Raw genomic sequence first — 13,178 nt, 5'->3', positions numbered from 1 at the left:
GTATAGTAGCTATGCATTCAAAATTTGCGTTTAGTCCTGCTTTATTTATGCTTACTTTAAACATAAAATAATTTTTCCAACAGTCCATAAAATTACCGTTACATTGCTTGTTTATAAACAATAACTCGGGGTTGTACTTAACTAGTTGTTCTTTATTAAACAATGCATGCCTGCGCAGTGGTAATATCTGACAATGAAAATTACAAATATGAATAAAAAACTGGTAAATACTCAACAAAACAAAACGGCTGTGTAGTTACCTCATGGCAAAACAATGCAACTCACTCAAAATATATAAGCAGTTATGTGGTTTTGCCATGGGACGGCTGCACAATACATGCTAGGTTGTGTCCACTTGTGGTGGGGTTTGTGATAAAAAAATACTTTCATGTAATTTTTGAATTCTGTTAGCCTACAATTATTTTTTACTTTTATGTGTACAAATATTATAATTATTATTTTCTGAAATTTTTTTTTTTTCCCCCCAAAACTATGACCAATTAGCCATATTTGTTTTTGTCAGGTGAATAACTTATAGCAAATGAACGCACTCTGGTTTAGATTAATTTCATTTGTCAACAAAATCTATTTTATGATCCAGCCGAATGAAAATAAACCTCAACGAAAAATTGATGGCAACAAAACAAACCAGTTGAATACTGCCAAAAACAAAAGCTGCTGCAACAGCATCAACAACAACCTGAAATTCTCCTTTTATGCTGCACACTAAAAGCATAGCCTCTCCACCGTGTGAATTTTCTCAGAGAATTGATGGGTAGGAGTTTGAAACTAATCAGATTTACCAATCTTTAGTTATTGTGGTAACAAACAATTTACTACAACAGCAACAAGAACATGACAAAATAGTACAATTTCACATAAATTAGAAATTGTCTTTGGGAATTATAATGGTATTTAGCGTAAATTTCCTTTGATTAAATTTGAACAAATGAACAATTAGCATATTCAAACATGTACCAAAAACAATAGGCTCCGTCTTCTGATTACCCTCTTGCATTCCGCCAAGTTTGAAATCAATCAGACTTTATACCAAACTTTTGTTATTGTGGTAACTAGCCTAAATTACCTGATTAGTGAAATACTAATTTAATATGCAAATGAGCAAATTAGCAGGTTCACACACACGTACCAAAAACAATAGGTTCTGTCTTCTTATTCTCCTTTGGGAATATAGCAAAATTAAACTGTTTATAGAACTCATTAAATTAAGTACTTGCCAGGAAAGAACTGTTCTCCATTGCACTGAAAGCTGGCATTTTTCTACGACCCTGTGGCCTTTTCAGCTTCTGTCCACCATCAGATTCAGTTTCTGATTTGCTCAGACATCTTAGCTGTCCCTTAGTTGTCTGGTTGAATTGTTCAATCACTTCAGCATCTGCACGTTCAATGCTGGTGAAAAATTATCAAAAGTAAAAATGATTGAAGCTGAAGTTATTTTCTCATCAGTATTCTTGAAAATAATCAAATAGATCTTAACGTTAAATCTCAAAATGTCTCTGTCTCTTTTCGGAGTTACTGTCTTTCTGTTTTATTTACGATAATTTAGAGCTTCTGATCTAGAACCCCCTTTGTGAATACTAACAAGAGCATCTCTCCAGATTAGTGGAATCTCACCAGTTTTTAATGATTCAGTCATAATAACAAATAAGAGGAAAGCAAGTGACAAACGACATTCTTTTAAAACCATTAGGTACACTGAATCTGGTCCCGCAGATGAATTCTCCTTGAATTGATTAATAGCATTTAATACGTCATCTGATGAAAAGATAACAGAACTGGACCCTCAAACTGGAACTTGAAAACAGGAATATCAGAAGTCTTTTTAGTTATAAAAACATTATGAAAAGCAAAATTAAGTAGATCACTACTCTCAGCATTAGACGAAGCCAGAACACTATCAAGTCATTTAATAAGAGTTACTTTAGGTTTAATAGTAGTCCTACTTCTAGCATATAGAAGGCTTTAGGATTAGTTTTTACATCAGCAGCTACATCTTTTTCAAACATACAGCTTCAGGTCTTGCTTTACGGTAGTGGTCATAACGTTTGTTAGTTTTACACTTATGGCATGAATTTTTGTTAAGACAGATTTGGTCACCCATTTTTGCTTTAGTAGGTTTCTTAAGTTCCTACATGTGGATAGAATAAATTTATTTGTTGCTACATTATACTGTATATAAACAAAAAGGAATCCCACATTGCATTGACAGATCTACCTTGAAACAGACTCATACCCCTTTTACACTGCTCAGGGCAGAATAAATCTGTGTTAATTCCGGAGTGATCCCGGGTGTATTTCCCATTTACATCTATCGAAAAATCCGGGTTGATCCAGAGTTGTTCCCATTTTACACTGTCAACGAACTCTGGTTCAAATACCGCCCTCAATTTTTGTTGCGATAGTGATCATCACTTCGCTCCATCTCCTCGTCGTCATGAAGCTGCAATGATTGTGAATACTGAAGCAATGTATCTGCAGATTGTTTTTAAATTATGCGAATTAAATCAGCAGTTTTGATATCAAGTCTATACCGGAGCACAAAGGGTTTTATTTGAAAAGTGTCTAGGCCTAGCTCGTTGTTAGCGAAGTTTAGGCCTACCTGACCACAGCTGCAGAAGGCGCCAGGTAAGTCCTAATTCCGGAATCAAATTTGATGATGTTTACACTGGAGACTCTGGAATGCACCCAGGTTGTCTAATGCTGAATGCGTCCCGCACATCCATCCCGGGATATTCGGCAACCTGGATGGTATTTTTTCACCAACCACAACTCGAGAGTTTCTAGCCCGGGTATTGCAAAATCCCGGGTTGAATGTGTCCCGAATTTTGCTTGCAGTGTAAAAGGGGTATTAGCCAATGGATTCATGAGAAAAACTGAGTCATTGAACCATAATCGCCATTAGAATAACGCAACTCACTGCGTCGTATGAATCCAGCTCTGCTTCCCGTAAGCGATAGATGACGCAACGCCGATTTTTAGTGGCAGCCTGAACGGACCCTCATTAAAAAAGCGATCTGTTGGGTCCGCACTGTCACGTGCGTTTGTCGTGGCATTGCCGTTGCGTCACCGTCAACTAGGTATTTTGTATCACATTTATAAAACTTTCTAACATATATAAAAATCATTTTTACGGGAATGGGGGATTAAGAAACTTACTAACACATGTCTTATGGATTCCATGATCCTTTAAATTTGATAGTGATTTATGTGATTTTGATCGTGGTGGTGGTGGTGCTTCACTTCACCCAGGAGTATAAGTAGGTACCTAAGGAGGTTCGAGTCCAAAATGCACTGAAATATTTCATGCAGCAAACTATGGAATTTCCCCCATTGGCATCATTCCAATGACTGGGGTAAAAACATGGAAAAGCACTCTGAGACTTAGTTGTATAGAGTGCTATATAAAAACCTACATATTATGATTGTGTTGATGAGGATGACGACAATGTGTTCATGATGATGCGTTGATGAGGATGATGATGTGTTTATGATGATGATGATGTATTGATAAGTATGACGATGATGATGATGTGTTGAAGAGGATGAGGATGATGATGATGTGTTGAAGAGGATGAGGATGATGATGATGTGTTGATGATGATGATGAGTTGATGAGGATGATGATGAGGATGATGATGATGACGGTGTTGATAATGATCTTGGTGAGAATGAATTCAATGGGAGTTTATCTGTGCTTACATGTCAGTGTGCTGTAATTTCCTCTCTTTCAGAGGCTGGATGAATTTCTTTGAAGGTACCACAATCGCATCATCCTCATTTTCAGTTTCTTCAAATAACCTTTTCTTCTATTAATATAAGCAAAATGTATAGATATAAAAATTAAATTTAAAATATGCAACAAAAATTTTAAAAATCTTGAACAGATCTTTAGATTGGTATCTTGGCAAGGCATTCAACCTGCATTTGATTCGCAAAGACTAATAATGTAGGTGACTCAAAAATTAAAACTTCTTTAGATATTTAAGTTTTATGCATGATTGAGAAACATAAAAAAGTAGAAAATATAAATGGGAAAGGATGTCATAGAATGAAGAATTAGGTAAATTTTCGTACAGGATATTGAGAACTAACAAGGCAAAACAGTGTTTTCCCAACTGAAACATTTTTACTAGTAAATTTGTCCATAAAAATTCAGGTATTTGGCAGTGTGAGAAATTACCACTTTAGACTACCTAGGCCAACACAAAATGTTTACAAATTGGTCGATTATTTTTACTGGAAAACTGACAGCTAAAATGGCTTTGAGAGAACACTGCACCATTAACTGCAGAAATTATGCAATTTTGTTTTACTTGGTTGAAATTTGGTACATGCATTCTGTAGTATGAACTTTACATCTTTTTTTTTTTTTTATAGATAATAACTTGTCCTAACACAAGGATTGAATATATTAATAGACTGAGTATACCTTTCCAGTAGATGAACAAAATTACTTACATTATTTGATGCCTTCGATGAGCTGAATGAACTCGATATTGCATTTCGTGGAGTTTTAGAGACAATTCCATGACAAGTGAAAACATTCGTCTCATCAACATCCATTTTGTTGGAAAGCTCACCATTGCAGACTATCTCGGAAGTGGACACTTTGAAGGATGCTTGTGTACTTGCTCCAGAATCATTATCAAATCGCCTTGCAACAGAATAACAAATTTCATTGTTTTAATTTTCAACACAAGAAAACAGTATAAGCCGAGCACACACTGGACAGATGGTCGGCCGATGCAATCCTATAGAGAATGCAATGCAGTGAGGCTCATGCAACAGATTGTCTTCAATGACAATCCACTCGGACTGCTGGTAAACAATCAACAGATGCGCTCTGTTGAAATTCATCCACAGTAGGCAGAGATGGATTCATCGGCCGATGGTCATTTTACCGTATAGAAGCAGCGTGTGCCCAGCTTAAACATTAACATTAGCTGTTTATAAATCTTCATCATGAATAATTTCATACAACAACAGGACTGGCTCTGTAATTTTGCAGCTGTCAAGATGCTTGCCATCCAATCCCAGAGTCCTGCGTTCAATTCCTGTCAGAATTTGTAATCACGACCAAAAACAATTACATTCCCAAGCCTCATAAACTGGTGGCAATCACTGTGTGGAGATCTCTTGGTCTCTGGCTCAATTCCCATTACTGCTCTCCTTGCATTTCAGTTGGAGGGCTGAAATACAAGTTACAATAGCGCACTGTCTTCCGGATGAGACGTTAAGAAGTTGGTCCTGTGTGCAGTTATGGCCCATGTGCACGTTAAAGAATGCTGTACACTTTTCGCAGAAGAGTAGGCGATTTTCTCCAAGTGTGCTGCCCAAACATCACCAAAGGACCCCACTGGAAATAAATCTTACAACATCCGTAAAAAGAGACTTGGTTTATGTAAAGCGTGCATGTTAGAATGAGATTGCTACAATTGACAGGGATTTCTCATTACATTTTTTATCAAACACAAATCAGACAATTTTTGGACTGGAAAAAAAATCTTCCCTCAGCAATGTTGTAGGTCGAATAAAAAATCATCAGATATCCTGGTCTACAAAAATTATTACCACCAATGTAATTGCTGAATTCCATCACAACCAATTTTCAATTTACAGATAAATTAACCACTCTAAATATAACTCACCTTCTCTTCATATCGTTACCTTTCACCTCTGTTAAATTATTTGAGTCATCCTTCTCCAAGTGCACTGCTCGTTTGCGACACTGTCGGATGGCCGAGATGACGCTCTCTTTGCTGCGGGGATCTGCTTTCACTTCAGCATCAAGCTGCCTAAGTCTACAACAAAAGGCACATCTAATTATTTATTTATTTATTATCCCATTCAACAATAAATACAAAATTTGCCATTTACTGGTGGGAACATAAAAAACAAACGGACATTGATAACATAGGAAAATGATAATTGACTAGCTTAGTCAGTACTGCTAGTCATATGACTCAATAATTAAAGCCCTATTCCCTGCAAAATTTTTAGAAAAAAATGCATATGCATTACTTTGTTATAAACCATGAAAAAATATTGGCATAAATTTTAGTTTCACGCAAAACGATAAAAAAATGAAAAACAGACTATTTCTCATTGGAGATTGCCATTTTCTCGACGACTTCTTTGTTAGCAAATTCTGAGGCTATAGGTCGCATCCGCTGGGATGCTCTCGCTTTTGTGTAAACTTTATACAGTCAATAAAGTGCGCCCTCTCTAATGAAATTATTTTTTGTACCTCACCACTGATCGATCGAGTAAGCCTGAGATATGTTTGTTTAATTGTCAAAATCTCGGTCAGAATAATTTTTTAAAGAAATTAGAAATACAATTAAATATCATGTTTCACAAAATGTGTCAATACATACTAGCAACAGAAAATGTCGGTCATTTTTATGTCTGATACCAGAACCTAAATCGAGTTAAGGCTAGGCCTAGCCTAACAGTGTTAGATGCTAGTGTTTCTGGCACAGACCTATCTCAAAATCAAACATAAAAAATTCATCCATATTCATTTTTTGTTTGCAACACAAAAAAATAAAATTTTAGTCTTATTTTACATTTTTTTTTCATGCTTACGAATGTCTAAATTCAGTTAAACTAGCAATTTCGTATTACATTTATAAATATTTATAACATATAAAAATCAGATTTTTTGTCTAACAACTGAAATTTTGAATGGGGCTATATGATAAATTTGAATAAACAAGAACACTATTTAATTGTTCTTGTCCTCTTAGGGTGTTTACTCAATGGGACAACTACAATGCTGTGAGCTATGAAGACTTTTCTATGTGGCAAAGACAAGCCAAACCAAACCAGTCACTCGTCGCAAATCGTGTTTCAGAGAAAATGGCCAAAACATGCTGGAATGCCAAATTTAAAAAAATCTATTTTATTTTATACACAGTATCGTACCTATGGTATCTCTAGATAGTCCAACAAGTGCATTTTGTACATAAGTCTGGCAAAAACAAAAAAACCATATCTTACAACAATGTGTGGGAGAAGGGTATTGTTTTATCTCATTCAAGTTCAATGTTCACAAAAAAAAAAGTTTGAAAATCTTATACAAAACTGCATGACCAGCATTAATTACATGATGAATTCAGTAAGATTGTGATGCACAGTTTTTGAGTTGTCTTTAAAAAACCTTGTCTACAGAGACAGAGATGTACAAGAAAGGTCAACGGTAAACCCGAGGTTTCCAATCATTACTACTCGCATAATAATAAAAAATTTTACTTTTTTTTGCTTTAAGAAAAGGGAACCTATATTTTTAAAATGTTGGGTTGGTCTGACTCGAGCAATGTCACGAAATTGTTTTGTTTTCCCCAGAACCTTAGTTTCACCAAAGGTATAGTAAATACGCTACTAACATATTATTCGGGGTCTCAATCTATACCAATGAGAGATGCTATTTAGTCTCAGCTGTCACTGGGTCATACTGTATGTAAATTTCATATTCATTGGTTCACAAGTATATTTTTAACTTTAATATACAATCAGTAGGCCTGTAAAAACATTATGGCCCAGTTATCCATTACTTAGACTGCGTATGGTTCAATAATAACATAATGCAGACAATAAGAATTCATTACATGGGGTGCAATGTTGGCCTTAATGCACCAGAGTGTTTAAATGAAACCATCCTTTTAAGAACTACAAAAATGCAAAATCCTTTTCTAAAAAATCAACAGAATTCTTACAATGGACTTGGAGAACGAACAAGATCAGGACTTGCTATCCTGACTGTCACTGGACTCTGAACATTCTTTAAACGACTCAAAACTCTTGGGCTGGCTCGAAGGCATGATAGCGAACCACTTCCAGAATGTTCTTCATTGGTAGTAGAGTTCCTAGGCGCACTGGTAGCACGTTTACTACGATTTGATTGACACGATGGCGACAGGTTCCTGTGTATAAAGAAAAACATTAGGTCTTTTGCATGACGTGTGATTATATTGGCAACTGACTGGAATAATAACGATCTAATCAATCATTTATGCATAAATCGGAGTATTTTGCGGAGGGAACCTGTAAAATCGGGTGAAAATTACATTCAATCGGGAGAACTGGAGATTTGTTTAGATATCGGGTGAAACCCGACAGGATCGGGTGAGTTGGCAGGTCTGGACACACCCTTCTGGGCGGGGGGTCGTTTGTATCGTGTGCATCATACAACTAACTGATGGCCTCATTAGGATTATGTTGCCAATGTCCCAAAAAATCAGGACTAGCCTACCTAGGCCTAAATTAAAAGCCTTATTTTTACCTGTAACCAGATCCATAGGCTGCATTTCTCTTTACGTTAATGAAATTTCTTGGACTGTACATTGCTTGCTGCTGTTGTTGGGATGGGTCCTGTTTCACAAGAAGAGTAGGGGAGTATGCTGGTGGGGTATTATTAGCCTTATCTATGGCCTTTGCACTGACTGTTGTATTTCTGTTAAATGCGGAGAGAAAGTGTTTATCTACAGTTTGATTTCTCGAATCAGTTTGTGTTATCGGCGACCGTGAAAGGCTTCTGCTGCTGGAAAAATCCTTCTTTGTTGACGAGTCAGTATTACTATTATAATAACAAATAGGGTTATCCAGCCCGTAGTTTTGTAGTTGAACACTGTTTATACTTGACGTTAAGTCTCTCGGTGAAAATGGCGTTAAATTCTTAACAATCTCTCTTCTTGCAAACTTCCCTTCTTCTAGGCCTATATTGCTAGGCCTAGTACTAGTACTACTACTAGTAGGCTCCTTGGCTCCCAGACCTACTTTCGCGACTGTGCTCTTCGTGTCGACAGTGGAAAATTGCTCGATTGCTCGGTACCTATCGACGGCAAGCCTGGATATTACGACTACAATTACGGATAAAAACAGTGAGAGTACCGCAGAAGTGTACAAAATGTTGTTCAGAATTACCGAAATAATAAGCAAAAAACCAATGACCGGTAGAGTGTGATATTGGTAATCGATTTTTAACATGACTAAAATACAGCTGAACTGCTTTACAACAATTCAATTCACGTTCTTAGTTTGTTTAGTTGCTTTCTCAGGGGTAAAGCTACCTTCTATTATTATATTGTACAGAAATCGTGTTAAACCGCAACAATTTACAACATTTCGTATCTTTGTACCAAACAGATCTACCGCATGTCACTTTATTCTATAGTGTAAAACTGTTTTTTAAGGGCAGAATATTTGTAAAGGTTTTCCAATTAGCAGGGTATAATTATTATATCTTTAATTTGAAATATGCATAACTTTGTGAAAATATCTTTTAATTATCCCTAAATGTTGAATTTTATATGAAGAATCGAAACAAAAAATGTGATTTTTATTATATTAAGATTTACATAAAAATTGTTAAGATAAAAAAAACAAGAGAAAATAACAGAATTATAAATAATTACCATAGCAATCATTTGTAATTTTTATAATTATCATATAATTATGAATGATTGCTACAGTAATTATTATCATTATACTTATTATAATAATTATTATTAAATAATTGAATTTATATCATCAGAACCATTAAATTAAAGAATTACGAATTACGCTCAACATAAAAAAAATACACTTATTATAATAATTATTATAAAATAGGCCTAATTGAATTTATTGCATCAAAACCATAAAATTAAAGAATTGCGAATTACGCTTAACATCAAAAAGCATGAAACAAATCAGACATAAAAGAGAAATACATACATTAAAATAACAGAAGGTTTCAAATTCAAACCAAAAAATACACATTCACGTCGGGGAGAAAAAGCACAAATTGTCGGGGAGAAAAAAAATTATATGTATTTTCTACATATTAATGGACTCTAAAATCGATTAAATAAGCCTTTGAAATCCCTAAATTGTCAAAGTTTTCGGGGGCTTCGCCCCTGGACCACTTTTGAATTCCTTTTAATCGAAGCTCGACCACGCCCACTTTGCTGTCGTCGGGGAAATCTGACCCCTCGTCGGGGCATCGGCTCCCACGTCGGAGACCTCGGCCCCCGCCCCCCCCCCGTCCAAGTATATAGGCCTACTGTACCTTGCTATGCGCTTTGGTACGGTACCGGTAACCATTTTCAGTTAAGTGGGGTGGGGTGGGGGGCACTCAGTGTGGAAGACTTAATTCTGAGTGGAGAATGATATATTAAGGAAGCAGTGACGGATCCAGGAATTCAAAATAGAGAGGGCCCGGTGAGGTAATTTCAGATGGAGAATCTATACCCCCTCAGCCCCACTGGTGGGGCTGAGGTAAGAAAATTTGTGATTATGGCACGTGCCTCTGCAGTATATAAAAGGCGTTGAAAACCAAACCAAAACAAAACTAAAGTATAGAAAGCTAAGTAGTGACTACAAGATAAGCTTAAAAATATTAAAATTTAAATGTGTAAAACATCTGAAAGTCGTAACAAAAATATAAATATAATGACGGATATACATACATACTGTGTATCTAAATAGCAGATGTACACGGTATATCCGAGTGGGCCTGGTGGAACGTCGCTTAAAATGTTCTTAAAGTGGTTCATATAATATTTTGAAGATGAGGTGAACTTATGCATTAGCGCCTACATTTTTTCTTCCCGACGAGTTGTGGTCGGCGGGGAGGGGGAGAGGGCTTCCTCCCCACCCCCTCCTGGCTGGCGCCTCCCTTGTTTTATAGTAATGGGCTCAACTTGCCTGAAGAAAAAAAAAAGGAAAACTCGCCACCGGGAACTAGCCGTAAAGTTTGCCATCTATAATTTTCTTAGGATTAATAATAATTATAATTGTTTTATTCACTTTTAGAGCAATTTTAAATACAATTTTTATTTGGAATATATCATAAAAAATAAAATTAGCAACAAATAATTATATTTTTGTACATTTTCCCATAACTTGTATTTTTAAATAAAAAAAAAAAAAAAAAAAAAAACATTGATTTGAAAATGTGATGATGATGTTATGTTGTTCTGGTGGTTTGTTTATTCATTTTGATGGTTGGTTGTGTCTTGATAAGATGTGATAAGTGTTTTCAACGTTTTGTTTCTCCTTGTAAATGTATTATGACAGAAGTACTACGCAGTAGTCAGACTGTCTAGGCTGTAGGAAGCCTTCTACATTTTAGGCATGGCTCTTTCAAAGACTTTCTAAAGAAGGCTCTTCTCTAGGCTAGCCTAGCTAGGCCTAGGTTTAGTTAGGACTCGGAGGAGGTGGATTGGCCTAGCCTAGGCCCTAGACTAGCGTAGTTAGAGGAGGCCGAGGGTAGGCCTAGCCTAGAGAGATAGGCCTCTCTAGGCAGGCTAGCCTTGGGATGGTAGGTCTCTAGGTGGTGAGGGGGAGGGAGGCACCTATATAACTCTCTAGCTAGCCAGGCCCAAGTCGGGCCTAGAACATGTCCGCCTAGCCTAGCTAGCCCTAGCTAGGCCTAGGCCATGATGGAGTTATAAAATTAATTATAACTCCATGGCTAGGCCTAGCTAGTAACTGGCCTAGTTAGGGGTAGGCTAGCCCTAGCTAGGCCAGTTACTAGGCCTAGCCTACAGTGACTGACAGTAGGCCTCTCTGCCCACCCCAGATCAGTCACTTACGGTTTATTTCAAACAAATATATGGAGCGCCAACAAAGGCGTTGAGAAAACGCAAAATCTAATCTATATTATCATTATGAAAAGTTTGTTAATCAGGGTGCAGGTCAAAACCAAAAAAAACCAAAAAAAAAAAACCAAACGGCAATGACCAAAGCGGCAATAAACCAAAATGGCAACAGACCAAAACGGCAATGACAAGTACCAAAACGACAATAGGCATAGACCAAAACTGCACGGGCAGCAGTTTATAATTTTTTGAATCGTGTTTTGTTTTTTGTTATGTTTTTCACATCCATGACTATAATATTTTAAAAAGTGTTATTTTTTATTATTATTTTTTCTTTCCCGTTTTTTACTTTCATGGCATTTAGCCTTTGTGTATTACATTGTGTTCCCCCATTCTTTTTACTATTGAATTGCATTGTATGTTGTTAATAATAATAATAATAACAACATATTATTATTATTATTTTTATTATTATTATTATTATACTATTGCCGTTTTGGTCTTGCCGTTTTGACTTATTGCCGTTTTAGTTGAAAAGTGTTGCCGTTTTGACTTTTTTGCCATTCTGTCCAGAACCCGTTAATCAGTTTATCATACTTTTTTAATTTTCTGTTTTTTTATCTTTATACTAATAACACAGGCCTACTGTAGGGCCTATTATCTTTCTCCTATTTATGGCAATATATTCTGATTAAATATGATTGAAACATGATCTTATGATTTTAATTACATAGAGTAAAGTGAAACATGAAATTTGGTATATGTGTATCAGACATGCCAACCACTCCAATTTATTTAAGCAAAACTCCATGCTCCGATTTTGGGTCGAAAACTCTGCTTTTTACGCATTTTGGCCAGCTGAAATAAATCGCGCAATTCCGAATAAAAATGATAATCCTATGATTTAGATAAGAACAATACCCCTTAATTTCGTCCTGAAAACAACGCTCTGAACTGTATACGAAATAGTAATTCGCGCTCTACGGTCTACTTATTTTCGAAAGAAACCATTTTCATTGACCAAATCGCTGTCAGAGTTGCTCCACGGTCTACTGATTTTTAACACAAATTTCATTGGCCAATTTGGTGTCAGAGTTACACTGCACTCTGAACTGTATAGTGCGTCATAGTCTACTGATTTCGTAACAACAACAGTCTAGTAGAGTATGATTTTAAATAAGGAGTCCGATGAGAGCGACAGGATGTAAGCCTAGGCAGTGCTCGAAAACCCACTAGTAGTGTTGAGCTTCCTCCAAAAAAGAAGCTAAAACACGCGCAAATATGCAAGTTAATAACTCCGCTCAGAAGTTTTTCAGACTCCTCTTGTTGGCCTTGAAGGGTTGGCATGTCCGTTGTATCTTTATGTTGCGTTTTCACATAGGCCTACTATAATTTAAATTTTGCTTCTACATGAAATATAGATTACTCAATTTAATATGAATTACACCTATTTTTATTATAAGTTAGTCATTCGGTTTATCATACGTTTCTTATTTTCGTTTTGTTGAGTTTTCATTAACATATTTAGGAAAATTATATCATATTGTTTGTGTTGTCGTTACCAACATAAAT

General features: G+C 36.0%; 2 protein-coding genes across 5 annotated transcripts in view; one reads left to right on the top strand and one right to left on the bottom strand.

Annotated features, from left to right (window-relative positions):
• The window catches only part of LOC117119162 (nuclear pore complex protein DDB_G0274915-like), a 16,309-nt gene extending 7,242 nt beyond the window's left edge, over positions 1-9,067 (bottom strand). Inside the window, exons 1-6 of the mRNA XM_033263972.1 lie at positions 8,306-9,067; positions 7,740-7,946; positions 5,670-5,822; positions 4,480-4,675; positions 3,721-3,827; positions 1,239-1,410 (exon numbers count right to left, since the gene is read on the bottom strand). Coding sequence (XP_033119863.1) covers positions 1,239-1,410; positions 3,721-3,827; positions 4,480-4,675; positions 5,670-5,822; positions 7,740-7,946; positions 8,306-9,009 — 1,539 coding nt within the window. The 5' untranslated portion in view covers positions 9,010-9,067. The remainder of the gene's footprint in view (positions 1-1,238; positions 1,411-3,720; positions 3,828-4,479; positions 4,676-5,669; positions 5,823-7,739; positions 7,947-8,305) is intronic.
• A 1,879-nt stretch (positions 9,068-10,946) lies between these two features.
• Positions 10,947-13,178, top strand: part of LOC117119163 (condensin complex subunit 1-like) — a 37,586-nt gene continuing 35,354 nt past the window's right edge. For 2 of the 4 annotated variants that reach the window (XM_033263976.1, XM_033263973.1), the window contains exon 1: positions 10,986-11,137. The gene's annotated coding sequence lies outside the window, so the exon portion shown is untranslated. Of the gene's footprint in view, positions 11,138-13,178 lie in introns of all 4 variants that reach the window. The other 2 variants (XM_033263974.1, XM_033263975.1) reach the window with 2 other exon arrangements.

Source organism: Anneissia japonica, unplaced genomic scaffold, assembly GCF_011630105.1.
Source record: "Anneissia japonica isolate Jap-2015-1 unplaced genomic scaffold, ASM1163010v1 scaffold287863_len737641_cov155, whole genome shotgun sequence".
Lineage (NCBI taxonomy): Eukaryota > Metazoa > Echinodermata > Crinoidea > Comatulida > Comatulidae > Anneissia > Anneissia japonica.
Note: the sequence above shows the minus strand (reverse complement) of the source record. Positions and strands in the feature narration are given on the sequence as shown.